The sequence below is a fragment of the Marmota flaviventris genome, chromosome 1 (assembly GCF_047511675.1).
Source record: "Marmota flaviventris isolate mMarFla1 chromosome 1, mMarFla1.hap1, whole genome shotgun sequence".
NCBI lineage: Eukaryota > Metazoa > Chordata > Mammalia > Rodentia > Sciuridae > Marmota > Marmota flaviventris.
This window is the reverse complement of record NC_092498.1, coordinates 208,817,054-208,835,617: the sequence shown is the minus strand read 5'-3', so window position 1 is coordinate 208,835,617 and position 18,564 is coordinate 208,817,054. Positions and strand designations below refer to the sequence as shown.

The window sequence follows — 18,564 nt, the reverse complement described above, 5'->3', positions numbered from 1 at the left end:
AACTCTAGGACTGCATTTATTATTATTATTATTATCATTTCTTTTTCTTTTTTTCTTTCTTCTTTTTCTTTCATTTTCAATTTTTATTTGTTGTTGTTCTTTAACTTTTTTCAATGTTTCTAATTTTTTTAAATTTCTTTTATTTTTTTATTATTATTTTTTTAATTTTAATTTTCATTTTTTTATTATCATTATAATTTTTGTTAAAAAATTTTTTTTCTCGTCTTTTCTTTCTTTCTTAATTATCTAATCTTTGTTATTTTTGTTTCTTTTGTCTTTTCATTTCTTTTCAATTTTCTTATTCCCCCTTCCTTGAATTCTACCTGCCTACTCTCATTCTCTTTAGTGACTTCTTCCCTTCCCTTCTAATATCTTTCCTCCCAAGCATCAAATAAATCTATAAGAGTAAACAGAAACTCAGCAGTCAAACAGAACAAGAAGTAACATGAGCAGCATAAAAAAGCAAGGAAGAAAAGGAATACAAACAATGAAGGACAGCCTAAATATTCAGGAGGACCTAGAGTCAGCAGAAAAATGGTCATATAAAGAACTCAAGGAATACCTTAGACAAATGGAATGGAACCTTAAAGAAGATACGAGACAGCAAATCCAAACAGTGAAAGAACACTTTGAAAATCAATTACATAAACAGATAAAAGAAGAAGTTAAGCATCTTTATCAGGAGATAGAGATTATAAAAAAAAAACCAAACAATAATTCTAGAAATGAAGGAAACGATAAACCAAATTAAAAACTCAATTGAGAGTATCACCAACAGAGTGGAGCAAGTAGAAGCCAGAACATCAGATAATGAGGACAAAATATATCATCTTGAAAAGAGCCTAGCCAACTCAGAAAGGCTGGTTAAAAACCACAAGAAAAATATCCAAGAGAAATGGGATAACATAAAAAAACCAAACCTACGAGTCATCGGGATAGAAGAAGGTACAGAGATTCAAACCAAGGGAATGAGTAGCCTGCTGAATGAAATAATTACAGAAAACTTTCCAGAAATAAAAAAGGAAACGGATATACAAATTTTAGATGCATACAGGACACCAAGCACACAAAATCACAGTAGACCAACGCCAAGACACATTGTTATGAAGATATCCAATATACAGAACAAAGAGAAAATATTAAAAGCTACAAGAGAAAGGAGGCAGATTACATTCAGGGGTAAACCAATAAGGTTAACAACGGATTTTTCATCACAGACGCTGAAAGCGAGAAGATCATGGATCAACGTATTTCAAACACTGAAAGACAATGGATGCCAACCAAGAATTCTGTATCCAGCAAAAATAAGCTTCAGGTACGACAACGAAATAAAAATCTTTCATGATAAACAAAAGCTAAAGGAATTTGCAGCCAGAAAACCAGCATTGCAAAGCATCTTGAGCAAAACACTACACGAGGAAGAAATGAAAAACAATAACCAAAACCATCAGTGGGAAGTGCCTCTATAAAGACAGAGGGCGGGGGGGGGGGGGAAGCTAACCATGGAGAAACAAACTAAATTAAATTAAAAAAAAAGAAGATAAATAATCAAACATGGCTGGAAGTACAAACCATATATCAATAGTAACTCTAAACGTTAATGGCTTAAACTCTCCAATAAAGCGACATAGGCTGGTAACATGGATTAAAAAAACAAATCCAACAATATGCTGCCTCCAGGAGACACATCTGATTGGAAAAGACATACACAGGCTGAAGGTGAAAGGTTGGGAAAAAATATACCACGCACATGGTCCTCGTAAGCAAGCAGGGGTGGCCATCCTCATATCGAATAAAATTGACTTCAAGACTAAATTAATCAAAAGGGATAAGGAAGGACATTATATACTGTTAAAAGGAACCATTCACCAACAAGACATAACAATTATCAATATTTATGCACCAAATAATGGTGCTGCGACGTTCATAAAACAAATTCTCCTCAAGTTCAAGAATCAAATAGACCACAACACAATAATTATGGGTGACTTCAACACACCTCTCTCACAATTGGACAGATCCTCCAAACAAAAGCTAAATAAAGAAACTATAGAACTCAATATCACAATCAACAACCTAGACTTAACTGACATATATAGAATATATCAACCATCATCAAGTGGATATACTTTTTTCTCAGCAGCACATGTATCCTTCTCAAAAATAGACCATATATTATGCCATAGGGCAACCCTCAGTAAATATACAGGGGTGGAGATAATCCCCTGCATTTTATCTGATCATAATGGAATGAAACTGGAAATCAATGATAAAAGAAGGAAGGAAAAATCCTACATCACATGGAAAATGAACAATATGTTACTGAATGATCAATGGGTTACAGAAGACATAAAGGAGGAAATCAAAAAATTCTTAGAGATAAATGAAAATACAGACACAACATATCGGAATCCATGGGACACAATGAAAGCAGTTTTAAGAGGGAAATTCATCGCTTGGAGGTCATTCCTCAAAAAAAGGAAAAACCAACAAATAAATGAGCTCACACTTCATCTCAAAGCCCTAGAAAAGGAAGAGCAAAACAACAGCAAATGTAGCAGAAGGCAAGAAATAATTAAAATCAGAGCGGAAATCAACGAAATTGAAACAAAAGAAACCATTGAAAAAATTAACAAAACTAAAAGTTGGTTCTTTGAAAAAATAAATAAGATCGACAGACCCTTAGCCATGCTAACGAAGAGAAGAAGAGAGAGAACTCAAATTACTAACATACGGGATGAAAAAGGCAATATCACAACAGACGCTACAGAAATACAGAAGACAATTAGAAATTATTTTGAAAACATATATTCCAATAAAATAGAAGATAGTGAAGACATCGATAAATTCCTGAAGTCATATGATTTGCCCAAACTGAGTCAGGAGGATACTCACAACTTAAACAGACCAATAACAATAGATGAAATAGAAGAAGCAATCAAAAGACTTCCAACCAAGAAAAGCCCAGGACCGGATGGGTATACAGCGGAGTTTTACAAAACCTTTAAGGAAGAATTAATACCAATACTTTTCAAGTTATTTCAGGAAACAGAAAAAGAAGGAGCTCTGCCAAATTCATTCTATGAGGCCAACATCACCCTGATTCAGAAACCAGACAAAGACACCTCAAAGAAAGAAAACTACAGACCAATATCTCTGATGAACCTAGATGCAAAAATCCTCAATAAAATTCTGGCGAATTGGATACAAAGGCACATCAAAAAAATTGTGCACCATGATCAAGTAGGATTCATCCCTGGGATGCAAGAATGGTTCAATATACGGAAATCAATAAATGTTATTCACCACATCAATAGACTTAAAGATAATAACCATATGATCATCTCAATAGACGCAGAAAAAGCATTCAACAAAGTACAGCATCCCTTTTTGTTCAAAACATTAGAAAAACTAGGGATAACAGGAACTTACCTTGACATTGTAAAAGCTATCTATGCTAAGCCTCAGGCTAGCATCATTCTCAATGGAGAAAAATTGAAGGCATTCCCCCTAAAATCTGGAACAAGACAGGGATGCCCTCTATCACCACTTCTATTCAATATAGTTCTCGAAACACTGGCCAGAGCAATTAGACAGATGAAAGAAACTAAAGGCATAAAAATAGGAAAGGAAGAACTTAAATTATCACTATTTGCGATGACATGATTCTATACCTAGAAGACCCAAAAGGGTCTACAAAAAAACTACTAGAACTAATAAATGAATTCAGCAAAGTGGCAGGATATAAAATCAACACGCATAAATCAAAGGCATTTCTGTATATCAGCGACAAAACTTCTGATACGGAAATGAGGAAAAACACTCCATTCGCAATATCCTCAAAAAAAAAAAATAAAATACTTGGGAATCAACCTAACAAAAGAGGTGAAAGATTTATACAATGAAAACTACAAAACCCTAAAAAGAGAAGTAGAAGAAGATCTTAGAAGATGGAAAAATATACCCTGTTCATCGATAGGCAGAACTAACATCATCAAAATGGCGATATTACCAAAAGTTCTCTATAGGTTTAATGCAATGCCAATCAAATTCCCAACGGCATTTCTTGTAGAAATGGATAAAGCCATCATGAAATTTATATGGAAAAATAAAAGACCCAGAATAGCAAAAGCAATTCTAAGCAGGAAGTGCGAATCAGGCGGTATAGCGATACTAGACTTAAAACTATATTACAGAGCAATAGTAACAAAAACAGCATGGCACTGGGACCAAAACAGGAGGGTGGACCAATGCTACAGAATAGAGGACACAGAGACTAATCCACAAAGCTACAACTATCTTATATTTGATAAAGGAGCTAAAAGCATGCAATGGAGGGAGGATAGCATCTTCAACAAATGGTGCTGGGAAAACTGGAAATCCATATGCAACAAAATGAAACTGAATCCCCTACTCTCGCCATGCACAAAAGTTAACTCAAAGTGGATCAAGGAGCTAGATATCAAATCAGAGACTCTACGTCTGATAGAAGAAAAAGTTGGCTCCGATCTACATATTGTGGGGTCGGGCTCCAAATTCCTTAATAGGACACCCATAGCACAAAAGTTGATAACAAGAATCAACAAATGGGACTTACTTAAACTGAAAAGTTTTCTCTCAGCAAGAGAAACAATAAAAGAAGTAAATAGGGAGCCTACATCATGGGAACAAATTTTTACTCCTCACACTTCAGATAGAGCCCTAATATCCAGAGTATACAAAGAACTCAAAAAATTAAACAATAAGAAAACAAATAACCCAATCAACAAATGGGCCAAGGACCTGAACAGACATTTATCAGAGGAGGATATACAATCAATCAACAAGTACATGAAAGAATGCTCACCATCTCTAGCCGTCAGAGAAATGCAAATCAAAACCACCCTAAGATACCATCTCACTCCAGTCAGATTGGCAGCCATTATGAAGTCAAACAACAACAAGTGCTGGAGAGGATGTGGGGAAAAGGGTACTCTTGTACATTGCTGGTGGTACTGCAAACTGGTGCGGCCAATCTGGAAAGCAGTATGGAGATTCCTGGGAAAGCTGGGAATGGAACCACCATTTGACCCAGCTATTGCCCTTCTTGGACTATTCCCTGAAGACCTTAAAAGAGCGTACTACAGGGATACTGCTACATCGATGTTCATAGCAGCACAATTCACAATTGCTAGACTGTGGAACCAACCCAGATGCCCTTCATTAGATGAATGAATAAAAAAAATGTGGCATTTATACACCATGGAGTATTACGCAGCACTAAAAAATGACAAAATCATAGAATTTGCAGGGAAATGGATGGCACTAGAGCAGATTATGCTTAGTGAAGCTAGCCAATCCCTAAAAAACAAATACCAAATGTCTTCTTTGATATAATGAGAGCAAGTAAGAACAGAGCAGGGAGGAAGAGCAGGAAGAAAAGATTAACATTAAACAGATACATGAGGTGGGATGGAAAGGGAGAGAAAAGGGAAATTGCATGGTAATGGAGCGAGTCCCTCATTGTTATACAAAATTACATATAAGAGGTTGTGAGGGGAATGGGAAAATAAACAAGGAGAGAAATGAATTACAGTGGATGGGGTAGAGAGAGAAGATGGGAGGGGAGGGAGGGGGGATAGTAGAGGATAGGAAAGGTAGCAGAATACAACAGTTACTAATAGGGCATTATGTAAAAATATGGATGTGTAATTGATGTGATTCTGCAATCTGTATTTGGGGTAAAATTGGGAGTTCATAACCAACTTGAATCTAACATATGAAATATGATATGTCAATAGCTTTATAATGTTTTGAACAACCAATAAAAAAAAAGAATTGTAATGCAAAAAACAACAACAAAGTACATGTATAAAGGCATAAATTGGCGTGAATATACTTTATATACAGAGATATGAAAAATTGTGTCTTAATGTGTTATAAGAATTATAAGGCTTTCCACTGCTGTCATGTAGTTTAAAAAAATAATAAAATTAAATTAAAATAATAAAAAAAGAGCTTTGTAATGTTTTGAACAACCAATTAAAAAAATAAAATAAAATAAATAAATAAATAGACAAGGAAAAAAAAAAGAAAACATACTTTTATTGTTTATGGTTTTTGCTGGGCACCCAGTTAAGGTCACTGGGTTTGGAACACTGCCAGGGCCAAGAAAGCCTTTTCCTCCTGGAGAAGAGACACCTGGGCTTGCAAGGTCCTGCTCACCTGGGTCCACATCAGCTAGCTCTGTCTCTGCACTCACCTCTTCTTGTTCAGTCTACCCCTTTGCCTTCTCTCCCCTTCTCTCTCACTCCCCATCCTTCTCTCTTTCTCTTCCTCCCTTTGTTGACTGAGCTTTTCATGCCCCTTTTTAAACACAGGTAAGAAGGGCACCATTCTTAAGTGGGTCTGCTCATTTTTTCATGGAAAGTGTGTCGAGTGGACCCTCCAGGTGCCCTGTCCACATTCTGTAGGGAACTGATCATCTCAGCTGTGTTGTGGACACTCACAGCTTTGTCAGGGTGATTGGGGCTGAGAGGCCATGCTGAAATAAGACAACTTATTCCAGTTAGAAGGTCTATTATAAAATGTTCAAAGATAATAAAGGCCAGTGAGTATGTAGAGGAAAAAAAAACTCCTTATCCAGAGTTGTTTGGAATGCAAATTTATGAAGCCATTTTGAAAAACTTTATGGAAGTTCTCTAAAAATTGAAATGCAGTTATCACATGATGCAGCAGTCACAGTATTGGGAATATAGTCAGAGGAAATGAAATGGGTGTAGTAGGAGATATCTGTCCTTCCATGTTTACTGATTTACTCTTCACTGTACACAAGTTATGGGAACAACCAGAGTGCACATCAGGGGTGCTCCTTTTATACTCCTCAAAGGCACTAGTAATTTTGCCTTTAGAATTCTGAAATACATGACTTCCTAGCAAAAATCTGAGAGTGAAAGAGGAACTCATCAACAGAGATGGCACAGCATCCTTTAGGGGGACATGACAGACACATGCACGTTCTATAGAAGTTAATTACTTTTCTTTCCATTGATTTTTTTTCTTTTTGTTTATTGTGAGGCTAATGATGGAATCCTGGGTCTTACACATGTTAGACAAGCACTCCTCCACTGAGCTGCACACCCATTCCTAAAATTAATTTCATTAAAGAAAAATATGTGTTGTTTCTTTTCAATGATGTGAGAAATACCTGTCTATGGGAAAATAAGTTATGCACTTTTTCTCATTTCTGGTAGTCATATGCATTTGGAACCAGGGAATGATACTCAACATTTAGAATTCCTTCTTCTAGGACTTGCAGAGAACCCAAAACTGCAGGCCCTACTCTTTGGCCTTTTAATGTCCATGTACCTGGTCATTGTGCTGGGGAACCTGCTCATCATCCTGGCTGTCATCTCAGACTCTCACCTGCACACGCCCATGTACTTCTTCCTCTCCAACCTGTCCTTTGTGGACATATGCTTCACCTCCACCACCATCCCCAAGATGCTGGTGAACATCCAGACCCAGAGCAAGGCCATTTCCTATGCAGGCTGCATCACCCAGATTCACTTTTTTGTTATCTTTGCTGAGTTAGACATTTTTCTGTTGACTGTGATGGCCTATGACCGGTATGTGGCCATCTGCCAACCCCTGCACTACATGGTCGTCATGAATCACCAGCTCTGTGTAATGCTAGTTCTGGTGTCCTGGGTTGGGAGTTTTTTACATGCAATTTTGCAAAGCTTAATGGTGTTGCAGCTGTCCTTCTGCACAGACTTGGAAATCCCACACTTTTTCTGTGAACTTAACCAGGTAGTTCATCGTGCCTGCTCCGACACCTTTCTTAATGACCTGGTGATATATATTACTGCTTTCTTGCTGGGAGGTGGCCCTCTCACTGGCATCCTTTACTCTTACTGCAAGATGGTGTCCTCCATCCGTGCAATATCTTCAACTCAGGGCAAGTACAAAGCCTTCTCCACCTGTGCATCTCACCTCTCTGTGGTCTCCTTATTTTATGGTACAAGCCTAGGTGTGTACCTTAGTTCTGCTGTGACCCAAAACTCACACTCCATTGCAACTGCTTCTGTGATGTACACTGTGGTCACCCCCATGCTGAACCCCTTCATCTACAGTCTGAGGAACAAGGACATCAAGAGTGCTCTGAGAAGACTCTGTGAGAAACATTAAAGTGTCAATTCTACTGAGACTGAATAAGTGCCTGTGATTGCAGGGCTCAGAGCCTCAGAGCCTCAGAGCTCAGAACTGATTTTCTGTATCAGAACTGGGAAACAGAACTTGCTCCTTCTCCTTTATTCCTGAATTTCCATTTCTTTGATTTCGAGTTCCTCACACAATTCCACTGAGTCATTATTTATATTGCGCATTGTGATCTCTATGAAATTCAATCCTTTTCATTTGTCATTTCTGAACTTTCCCAAAATCATTCCCATCTTTGAATGAGAAATACTTGAAAATTCTCGTTAGTTCCATAAGATATAATTTTAGAAATAATTTTATCTCAAATGACATACGCCATGTTACTTAATTGTATATCTCGCTTAAAAGAGTACTACTTTGTATTCACATGTGAAAATAATATTTATCAACTGAGGCTATTTTCATGACTGTGTGTGGAAGCAAGTATGAGAAAAAAATATTTGTAGTACTATGGATTGGACCGAAGGTTGCTTAACTACCGAGCCATATCCATGGACATATTTGGGTTTTGTTTGATATAGCGTCTTACTAAGTACTTAGGTCCTCACTAAATTGCTGAGGCTGATTTTCATCTTTAATCCTCCTGCCTCAGCCACCTGAGTCACTGGAATCACAAGCATGCACCACCATGGCCAACAGAGAATAGATCTTCAATTGTGTATTCATGATTTATTTCCTATAAGACTTCCAGAATTTCCAATCTTCATAAGGTAGCCTTTAACATACCATGGTGTTAGCTGGTCATTAGCTCTTATTCTCAACTGTTTGAATCCTGTTTCTTTTTCAGCATGGTGTCCACAGTGCCTAACATAGTCATGGGCAAACAGGTCCCCAGAGGTAACTATTTCACCATTTTCCCAGACACATATTTCTATGTGCTAGACAACACTTTTGAAATGCTAGCAATATATAAGTGGTCAATAGATTAATGGTTTGAAGGTACAGGCTCTGAGAAGGGAGGGGATTAGATGGGTTATAACAGGGCAAATCTCGGGACCCTTGACTGATGGGAGCTATTCTGTATTTTTTTGATGATCATAAATTATTGTAAATGTGAGGTTCATCATGACATTTCCACACCTGCCCACAGTGTGCACTGATCAAATCTAGCCTCCCTTATCCACCCTCTCCAACCCCTTCCCAACATCTAGTAATCTCTATACTTTGTTCAGGGTGACATTTTACTTTTTTTTTAAACCTCTTCTTGAGACACCATGAAGTACTTGTCTTTCTGTATCTGCATTCTTCACTTAGCACAATATCCTCCAGGTCCATTCCCATTGCCCCAAATAACAGGATTTCATCCTTACATGTGGCTGAGTATGTTCAAGTTGTGTATATGACACATTTCTTTCCTCCTCTCATCAGGTGATGGGCACTTAGGTGACTTCACAGTGTAGCTATTGTGAATGAGGCTACAATAAATATGGCCATGGATGATTCTCTTTGCTGTAATTTCATTTCCTTGTTATAAGTGTAAATACATGGCTGTGATATTTTTCTCATGTTACCATGGTGGAAGCTCATGAAAGGGGCCTTGGATCTCTCCCTGTCAGTTTTTACTACTGACCATTAATCTACAATTTTCTCCAATGAAAAGTTCAATTAAAGTTATAAATTTAAAAAAGTGATGGACATCTGAGGAAGCCATTTATAAACTGTTCACAGTTTGATGTGTTTCCCTTTCCTCTTGAACCAGTGATTGCTGTTCACTTTCTCCCATGTGACTATAAGCTGTCATTGCTGTCATGGTGCATCCTGTGCTTAAAATTATCCTGTGTATTTTCTTCAAACAAGAGCAGGAAAATGAAAGAGAACACCCACTTTTTGATAATGTGCTGTGGCTTCCTGTTAATCCAGACATAAAATGTACAGAAGAATGTGGTGAAGTTTGCTTTTTGATTGGGGTAAAAGTGTTGGATACTGAACTAAACACATTTGGGACAATAAGAAACGTTGGCTTCTGATGTTTCAGTGTTCTCACTCTCTGCTGTGTAGATACTAGGGAAGACGGTACAGATGGACATGTGATTTACACTGTGGCTTTGACTACTTAAGAACATCTCCTACTGCCTCCCTTCTGCACACACATGGGAACCCCACACTCCTCTGTGCTTGCCAGAGTCCTGAGATCCTCCATTCAGGCAAACTTATCAATAACATAGCAGGGTATTTAGTTTCTATCATTCTAGGACTTTATCTCTTCAAACTCCTGCACACATCCGAAATCAGGAACCATCATTTGGTCCCTCATTTTAGAAATGTATGTTCAGTACCAGCATGAAATTTCTGGTATTGTCAGCAAAGTGTGATGAGTGCAGGAGGTGCCATGTTATGGTTTCACATTTCAAAAAAACAGCTCACTCCTCTTTCAAAGAGTGACAGAGAAAACTTCTGGAGATGCCAGAGACTGTGGCCCCAATGTGTGTCACTTTTTTGAGGACACAATGTACCAAACCAGGGCAGGTTTCTTAGTTTTAGACATGGGGAAAAAGTAGAACAAAAAGGATGGATGTGGTGATGGGTGGTGGGACATCAGGAAGGTGAGGCTCATGGATTGGTGGTAAAAAGGGGCAGATTACTAGCACTCCACTGTAATCTCAGGGGAATCTATGCAAACTCTTCCTTTCCTGATTATAGGCCAGAATCCTGCAGGGAAATCAGGTGCTTAGAGATTGGAGTAAAAAGAAGGACATGTGCCTAATGAGCAGATAGAGAAAGCTGTAGGCTGTGATTGCTCCTGCTCTCCCCGAGTGCACACCCTGGGGCATACTTGATTCTTCAGGATCTTGAAATCTGACATGAGGATAAAAGCTGGACCCATTTCTGTTCTCTTGTCTGGGGTCACAGTCTCAATCTGCACATTCAACATCCAGGGAAAAACTGAAGCCTGTGCATGAAGACCCTCCCATCAGAGATGCCACCCAGGTGAGCCTGAGGACCCAGAAGACACTGCAGGAGCTTTCACCTGAGGTTCCCTGAGAGCCCAACTAGCCTGGCCTTCAGCCCAGGGATGGTGGTGTCCTTTGCTATGTTAATTGATTTATTAATGGATTTATAAGGTACTAAAAAGGAGAAGTGACCAAGAAATCAGCAACATGATATCACTGTTGACCATTAACTTATGGTAACAGAATCTCAATTAGAAGAGGGATGGGAGGCACGAAGTGATTAAAATATAGTGAAATGTAAGTCTGCTTCCCTTTTCAATGAAGGGGAATGGATAAATCCAGTATTAAGTTCGGAGAGATATGCACTGAAAGGAGCTCATTTTTTTTTAAAAAAAAGTTATAATGGAACATATTTCAGCCCATTTTCATATTGGTGAGAAAGATCCAGATTTAGTAATTTCTATAAATAAATTTCTGCAGGAGAAAATCATGATATAGATATTTCAGGAATCTTCTTCCTCTCTGGGTATCCACGTGGAAAATGAATTAATAAGTGAAGACAATTATGCGAAAGAATTTTACGCTGCAAGTATTTCACAACCTGTCAAGATGAAGTCAACAGGATGGCCGTAGACCTCTCTATTTCAAATTGTTAAGACCCTTTGCTTATGGTTGGAGTGTATTCCCTCTCATTCTATTTTTTTTAATTCTTTAGAGTTTTATTTCACTGATTTTGCATGTTATCCCTAGTTTCATTTACATGTGCACAGCACATAAGTGGAGATGTATCTGTGGGGAGTCTCTGAAAGTCTACAGATTCTAATGTTTTCCAATAGGCCAGTGTTGTTATTGGGCTCCTGGAAGGGTTTTTCATTCTGAAAGATGTGACTCAGTAATTGGATATTTCATGACTTGTGAATCCTTGCTTAAAACGAAAATGCTGGTGAAAGTTCTTCTGCCCTCCTTACACTAATAAGTCAACTTCTCAACATATTTCCAACTTATTTTTATGTCTCTCTTAGGTCTCTGTGCCTCTTGATTTTCCATGGTTCAATGTAGGCATTGCTCTTCATCATTTTACTACAGATCATATGCAACATCCACAAGTATATGGAGTTCATTTATCATTAGATAAGAAAGATTCAGTCATAACTTTTTACTCTACTTCCTTACTTTTATTTCCAAGGCTCTAGCAATTTATTTTTACATTTTATTAATAGTACCCTTTTTTGATCATTATGCAATATTTTTATGTTTCAAAACATCACAATATGCCCCATAAACATATATAATTGTTATGTCCAAAAAATAACATGTAAAAAATATTTTAAAAAGCCCCAAACCCAAGAACAATCATGAAATGATGCCACACACACCAAACAAGCAAAGTAATCGTAAGGACTTAAGGAGATTGAAAGGCTAATTACCCTGATGTGATCGTTACACAGCACATACATGTATGGAATGACCTAATATATACTCAGTGTACAGGCACAATGATTCTGTATGAATTTTAAAATAGTGAGAAAGGCCTGCCTTATCTGCTATGTAACTAGGGACAAGCCAATAGTTCAGGTGAATGGGGGAGAACTAGGAAAGATAGATCTGCTATTTCATATTCAAAGTTCACCACTTTGCTGTAGGTATCTTGGATACCTCCTCTTGTGATTTGCTGATTTTTGACCTTTGGTCATATTTTTTTTTCTTTTGAAGTGTATGGTCTGTCAGGTGCCTTGACACAAGGAAGAGGAACAATGGGAGGGAGGAGAGGAGGGAAAAGGAAGATACTGGGGAATAAAGTGGAGCAAAATAGATTCCCTGCATGTGAGATTGTGTCATAGTGACCCCGACAGGGCTGGGGCTGTGGCACAGTGGCAGAGAGGTTGCCTAGCATGTGTGGGCATTGGGTTCAATCCCCACACCACATAAAAATAAGTAAAAAAATACAGGTATTGTGACCATCTACAACTAAAAATATATAAAATGACCCCCACATTATGCATCACTGCAATGCAATAATGAAAATATTTAAAATTTAGATTGAGAAAATTATGTCATTACTTTGTATTTTTGGCGAATATATTTTAATGCTTATTGTTTTTTGATGGGCTTGGAGTGCTGCCATGAACTCCTGGAGAAGAGACACCGGGGCTTGCAAGGTCCTGTTCCCCTGAGTCCACATCAGCTCTCTATCTGCCCTGACCTCTTCATGTTCCGTCCACCCCTTTGCCTTCTCTCACCTTTTCTCTCACTCTCCACCCTTCTCTATTTCTGTTTCTCCATCTGTTGACTGCACCGCTTTTCATGCTCCTTTTAAAACACAGCGAAGAAGAGGAGCAGTCTTTTTTTATGTCTTTCATACATGACAATAGTGGAATGCATTACATTCATAATTATCCATTCACAGCCCAATTTTTCATAACTCTGTATATGTTCAAGCCAAATTATGCCATTATACATGAGCTCTCTTATTGATTTTTTTTGCATTAAAATTCTTAATACACTTTTATACCACAATTTATCATATCTCTGTTTGTATATAAGGTGGGTTCACGCGTTTGTTCATGGAAAGAGTGTCACATGGAATCTCCAGGTACCCTGTCCACATTCTTCAGAGAAAAGACAAACTCAGCTTGTTTTGTTGAAGCTCACAACCTTGTCAGGGTGACTGGTGCTGAGAGGCCATGGCAGAAATGAAGCTATGAGAGTGTGTGAGTGAGTGTTTGCCTCATGGAGGGCTCAGAATAGGTGACCTGATCTTATATATTCCAGGGTGATTCTTAGCAGCTAGAGGCCAGAACTTAACCCTCAGTCTGTAGCAAGGAGGGAATCCTTTTTTATTTTAAACATCAGAAATTTATTGATTGCTCAAAATATCACATTGATCTTGACATAACATTTATCATAATTTGTTTCAAATGGGGTATGAATTCTTATTATCCCCCCGTGTACAGATTGCAGGATCTCATTTATTATACAGCCCCATTTATACAGACTGCCCAACAAGTGTCTGTTGTATTCTGTTGCCCTTCCTATCCCCTTCCTATCCCCCCTCCCCTCCCCTCCCCTCCCATAACCTCCACTCCCCTCCCTCTACCCCATCTACCATAACTCATTTCTCTCACTCTCTCTTATTTATTTATTTTTTCTCCCCTTCGCCTCACATCCTCTTATATGTATTTTTGTATAACAATGCAGCTCTCCTTCAAGGAGGGAATCATTTTGCAATCCACAGAATGTGTTTGCAGAAAATATAAGAGCAAGAGGTTCAGGGGGTGGATGAAGGGCTCCCTGTACCTTGTAGCCTCAGAGAGCAGCGAGGCCAGCTCATTCTTTTTTCTGACACCATCTCTCATCACTCTCGGTTTTTGCCTCCTACTTGCCAAGAGATTTCTTTTATGCCTCAGTTTTTTGAAACAAGCATGTTTTTTTTGGACCTGTGCCCTGATTGTCCCCATAGTGAAGACCACCCCACTGAGGATGACATGTGGGTCCTGCCCTGTCTTCCTTGTGGTCTCTGTTTGGATGACCCTCTTCCTGCTGGTTTTCCCTGCATTGCTATAAAAGTACAACTACCTCTCTACTCTTTCTTTTTCCTCTTAGTACCCATCACCATGGGACATATTAGGTGATTTTAAAAATTTTTGCTTATGTTCTTTCCCTCTCTTTGGATAATGGGTACTTCTTTGTTTTAACTTATGCAGATTACTGATTCAATGCGTGAAACGTACTTGGTACATTGTAATTAGTTTTTGCTTTATTTTTAATTGACATATAATTATACAAGTTCACAAAAATAACTCTACATTTACATACACTATAAATTGTATAATAATTGAACAAGTATGATTGAAACTTATGATATGATAATTTTCTGAAACATTTATCATTTCTCTGTGACAAACATTCAAAGTCCTCCCCTCTATCTATTTTAAAATAGGGAACATGTTATTTTTAACTATAATTACCCTACTGTGCAATACATCACCGGAAGCTATTCCTCTTCTCTTACTGTATTTTTCCCCTTGAGGAGCTTCTCCTATTCCATTGGGCCCAAAATGCACTTCAGCTTCTGTGACCATCATGCTATGCTGACATTCTATGAGATCAAATATCTCAGAATCCACACAGGAATGATATAACAAAGCTTTAGTGTTTCTGTATCTGGCTGATTTCACTTCATAAATGTCCCCCAGGTTCATTTGTGTTGTCTCTAATGATAAGATTCATTACTTTATTAATAGACAAATATTATTCCACTGTGTATCTGTATAGCCAATAGCCATCTGCAATGTGCCAAAGTTGCTAATCATCTGGGAAATGCTAATCAAAGCTATGGTAGAATATTGCCTAACTCCAGTTCGAAGGGCTATTATCAAAAAGACCAAGGATATCAAGGGACAGTGAGTATGTGTAGCAAAAAAGAATCCTGTCCTAGAGTTGCTGGGAATGAAAGTTAATGAAGCCATTATGGAAAACAATATGGATATACCACAAAATTTAAAATACAGATATCACTTGATGCAGCAATCCTACTACTGGGTGTGTAGCCAAAGAAAATGAAATGGGTATATTGAAGAGATCTGCCCTTCCATGTTCACTGATGCACAATTCACTGTAGCCAAGACACAGAAACAACCAAAGTGTTCATAAGGGGGGTTCAATTTATAATTCTCAGAGGCCTGAATAACTTTCTCTTTAGAATTCTGAAATACATGAATTCCTAGTGAAACCTTGAGTATGATACAGGAATTTCCCATCAGAGGTGGATCAGATCCCTTAGGGAACAGAGCCACACATGTTCTATAGAAGTTAATTTTATTCCTTTCCCTTGGCTTTTTTTCTCTTTTTGAGGTATATGGATGGTAACCAGGGCCTTGCATATGTTAGGCAACCACTCCAACATGAGCTACACACCCATCACTGAAATTATTTTTTTTGCAGCAAAATATGTATTGTTTCATTTCAATGATGTAAGTAATACCTGTCTAGGGAAAATGAGTTATGCTCTTTTTCTCATTTCTGGTAGACGTATGCATATGGAAACAGGGAATGATACTCTACGTTTAGAATTTCTTCTTCTGGGATTTGCATAGAACCCCAAACTGCAGCCCCTCATCTGTGGCCATTCCCTGTCCATGTACCTGGTCACTGTGCTGGGGAACCTGCTCATCATCCTAGCCACCATCTCAGACTCCCACCTTCATATGCCCCTGTACTTCTTCCTCTCCAACCTGTCCTTTGTGGACATCTGCTTCACCTCCACCACCATCCCCAAGATGCTGGTGAACACCCAAACACAGAGCAAGGCCTTTACCTATGCAGGTTGCATCACTCAGATGTGCTTTTTTTAAAATCATTGATGGGTTCGATAGCTTCCTTTTGACTATCATGGCCTATGACTGGTTTGTGGCCATTTGTCACCCCCTGCACTACATGGTCATTATGAACCAAAGGCTCTGTGGATTGCTGGTTCTGATGTTCTGGGTTGTGAGTTTTCTACATGCATTGTTACAAAGCTTAATGGTATTGTGGCTGTCCTTCTGCACAGACTTGGACATCGTCCACTTTTTCTGTGAACTTAACCAGGTGGTTCACTGAGCCTGCTCTGACATCTTTCTTAATGACCAGGTGATATATATTACGGCTGTCTTCCTGGGAGGTGGCCCTCTCACTGGCATCCTTTACTCTTACTGCAAGATAGTGTCCTCCATCCGTGCAATCTCATCAGCTCAGGCAAGTACAAAGCCTTCTCCACCTGTGCTCCTCACCTCTCCGTGGTCTCCTTATTTTATGGCACAACCCTAGGTGTGTACCTCAGTTCTGTTCTGACCCAAAACTCATGCTCCATTGCAACCGCTTCAGTGATATACACTGTGGTCACCCCTATGTTGAACCCCTTCATCTACAGTCTGAGAAACAAGGACATCAAGAGTGCTCTGAGAAGACTCTGTGACACAGAATAATAAAAGTGTTAATTGTACCTAGACTGAATTAGTGTCCATGATTGCAGGGCTCAGAGGCTCAGAACCAGAATCCGGGATTCTTCACCAGAAGGTGGAAGCAGAACTTGGTCCAACTTTGGCATACAATTCCATGACACCTTTCACTGTATTGCATACTGTGATCACTATGAAATCCAACTCTTTCCCTTGTCATTTTCCAGCTTTCCCCCAATTTTTCCAACTTTGGATAAGAAATACCTGAAAATTCTCATTTATCCCATAAGATATATTTTTATAAATAATCTCAAATGACAAATGTCATGCTAAGTAATTGTTCATTTTGCTTAAAATATGCATAATGACTATTCACATGAGAAAAAATGCATATAACAACTAAGGCTAATTTTCATAATTTTATTGTGGAAGTAAAAATGAGAAAAAAAATGATACTGTGGATTGAACCCAAGGCTGTTTAAACACTGAGCCATAGGCACAGCCTTTTCTGTTTTTTTATTTTGTTGTTGTTGTTGTTTGTTTGTTTGTTTGTTTGAGATAGTGTCTTGCTATGTTGCATAGGGCCTTAACACATTGCTGAGGGTGGCTTTGGTATGTGATCCTCCTGCCTCACACTCCTGAGTCACTGAGATTGCAAGTGTGCCCCAAGCCTGGATGAGAATAGATATTCAATTTTCTTTCTTTGATTTTTTTTCTATATTATTTCCAAAACTTCCATTTTGATAAGGTAGCCTTTAACTTACCAAGGCATTAGCCAGTCATTAGGTTTTATTCTCACTTTTAGATAGTGTTTCTATTTCAGCGTGGTGTCCACAGTGCCTAACATAGTCATGGGCAAAACAGGTCATGTCCCCAGTGGTATCTACTCCACCATTTTTCCCAGGTGCATATTTTTACATGCTAGACAACACTTTTGAAATGCTAGCAATATATAAATTGTGAGCAGATTGATGGATCTGGGGGGCCAGGCACTGGGCAGGGAAAAAGGTGGATGTAGCTGTAACAGGGCAAAACTTGGGATCCTTGACTGCTGGGAACTGTTCTGTATGTTATTTGATGAGCATAAATAATTGGCACTATTAATGAGGTTCAGTGTGATATTTCCACACATGCCCACGGTGAACACTCATCAAATATAGCCATCCATTATCCACCCTCTCCAACCTGATGTATAGTAATCTCTATTCTATATTCAAGTTAGCATTTATTTTATTTTTATCTTCCTCATTTGAGAGAGACCATGAAGTACTTTTGGTATCTGCCTTATTCACTTAGCACAATGTGCTCCGGTTCCATCCACATTGGCCTAAATGACAGGATTTCATCCCTACATAAGGATAAATGGTGTTCCATGTTGTATATATGCCACGTTTTTTTCCCTTCACTCCTCTGGTGATGGGCACTTAGATTGACTCCCTATCTGAGCCTGTGTGAATGATGTAGTAAGACATGAGCAGGGATCTTCTCCTTGCTCTGTGTGTTCATTTCCTTTTTATCAGCACTGATAAGCTGCC

The 18,564-nt window shown here is 38.5% G+C and overlaps 1 protein-coding gene and 1 pseudogene across 1 annotated transcript; both read left to right on the top strand.

Annotated features, from left to right (window-relative positions):
* Positions 1 to 5,893: 5,893 nt before the first annotated feature.
* LOC114107709 (olfactory receptor 7A10-like) lies at positions 5,894 to 8,169 on the top strand. The gene is made up of 2 exons (XM_027955075.2): positions 5,894 to 5,903; positions 7,253 to 8,169. Exons 1-2 carry the CDS (start codon positions 5,894 to 5,896, stop codon positions 8,167 to 8,169), a joined length of 927 nt encoding a protein of 308 aa, XP_027810876.1.
* Positions 8,170 to 10,479: 2,310 nt separating this feature from the next.
* Positions 10,480 to 17,056, top strand: LOC114107711 (olfactory receptor 7A10-like; annotated as a pseudogene).
* The last annotated feature ends 1,508 nt before the right edge of the window (positions 17,057 to 18,564 follow it).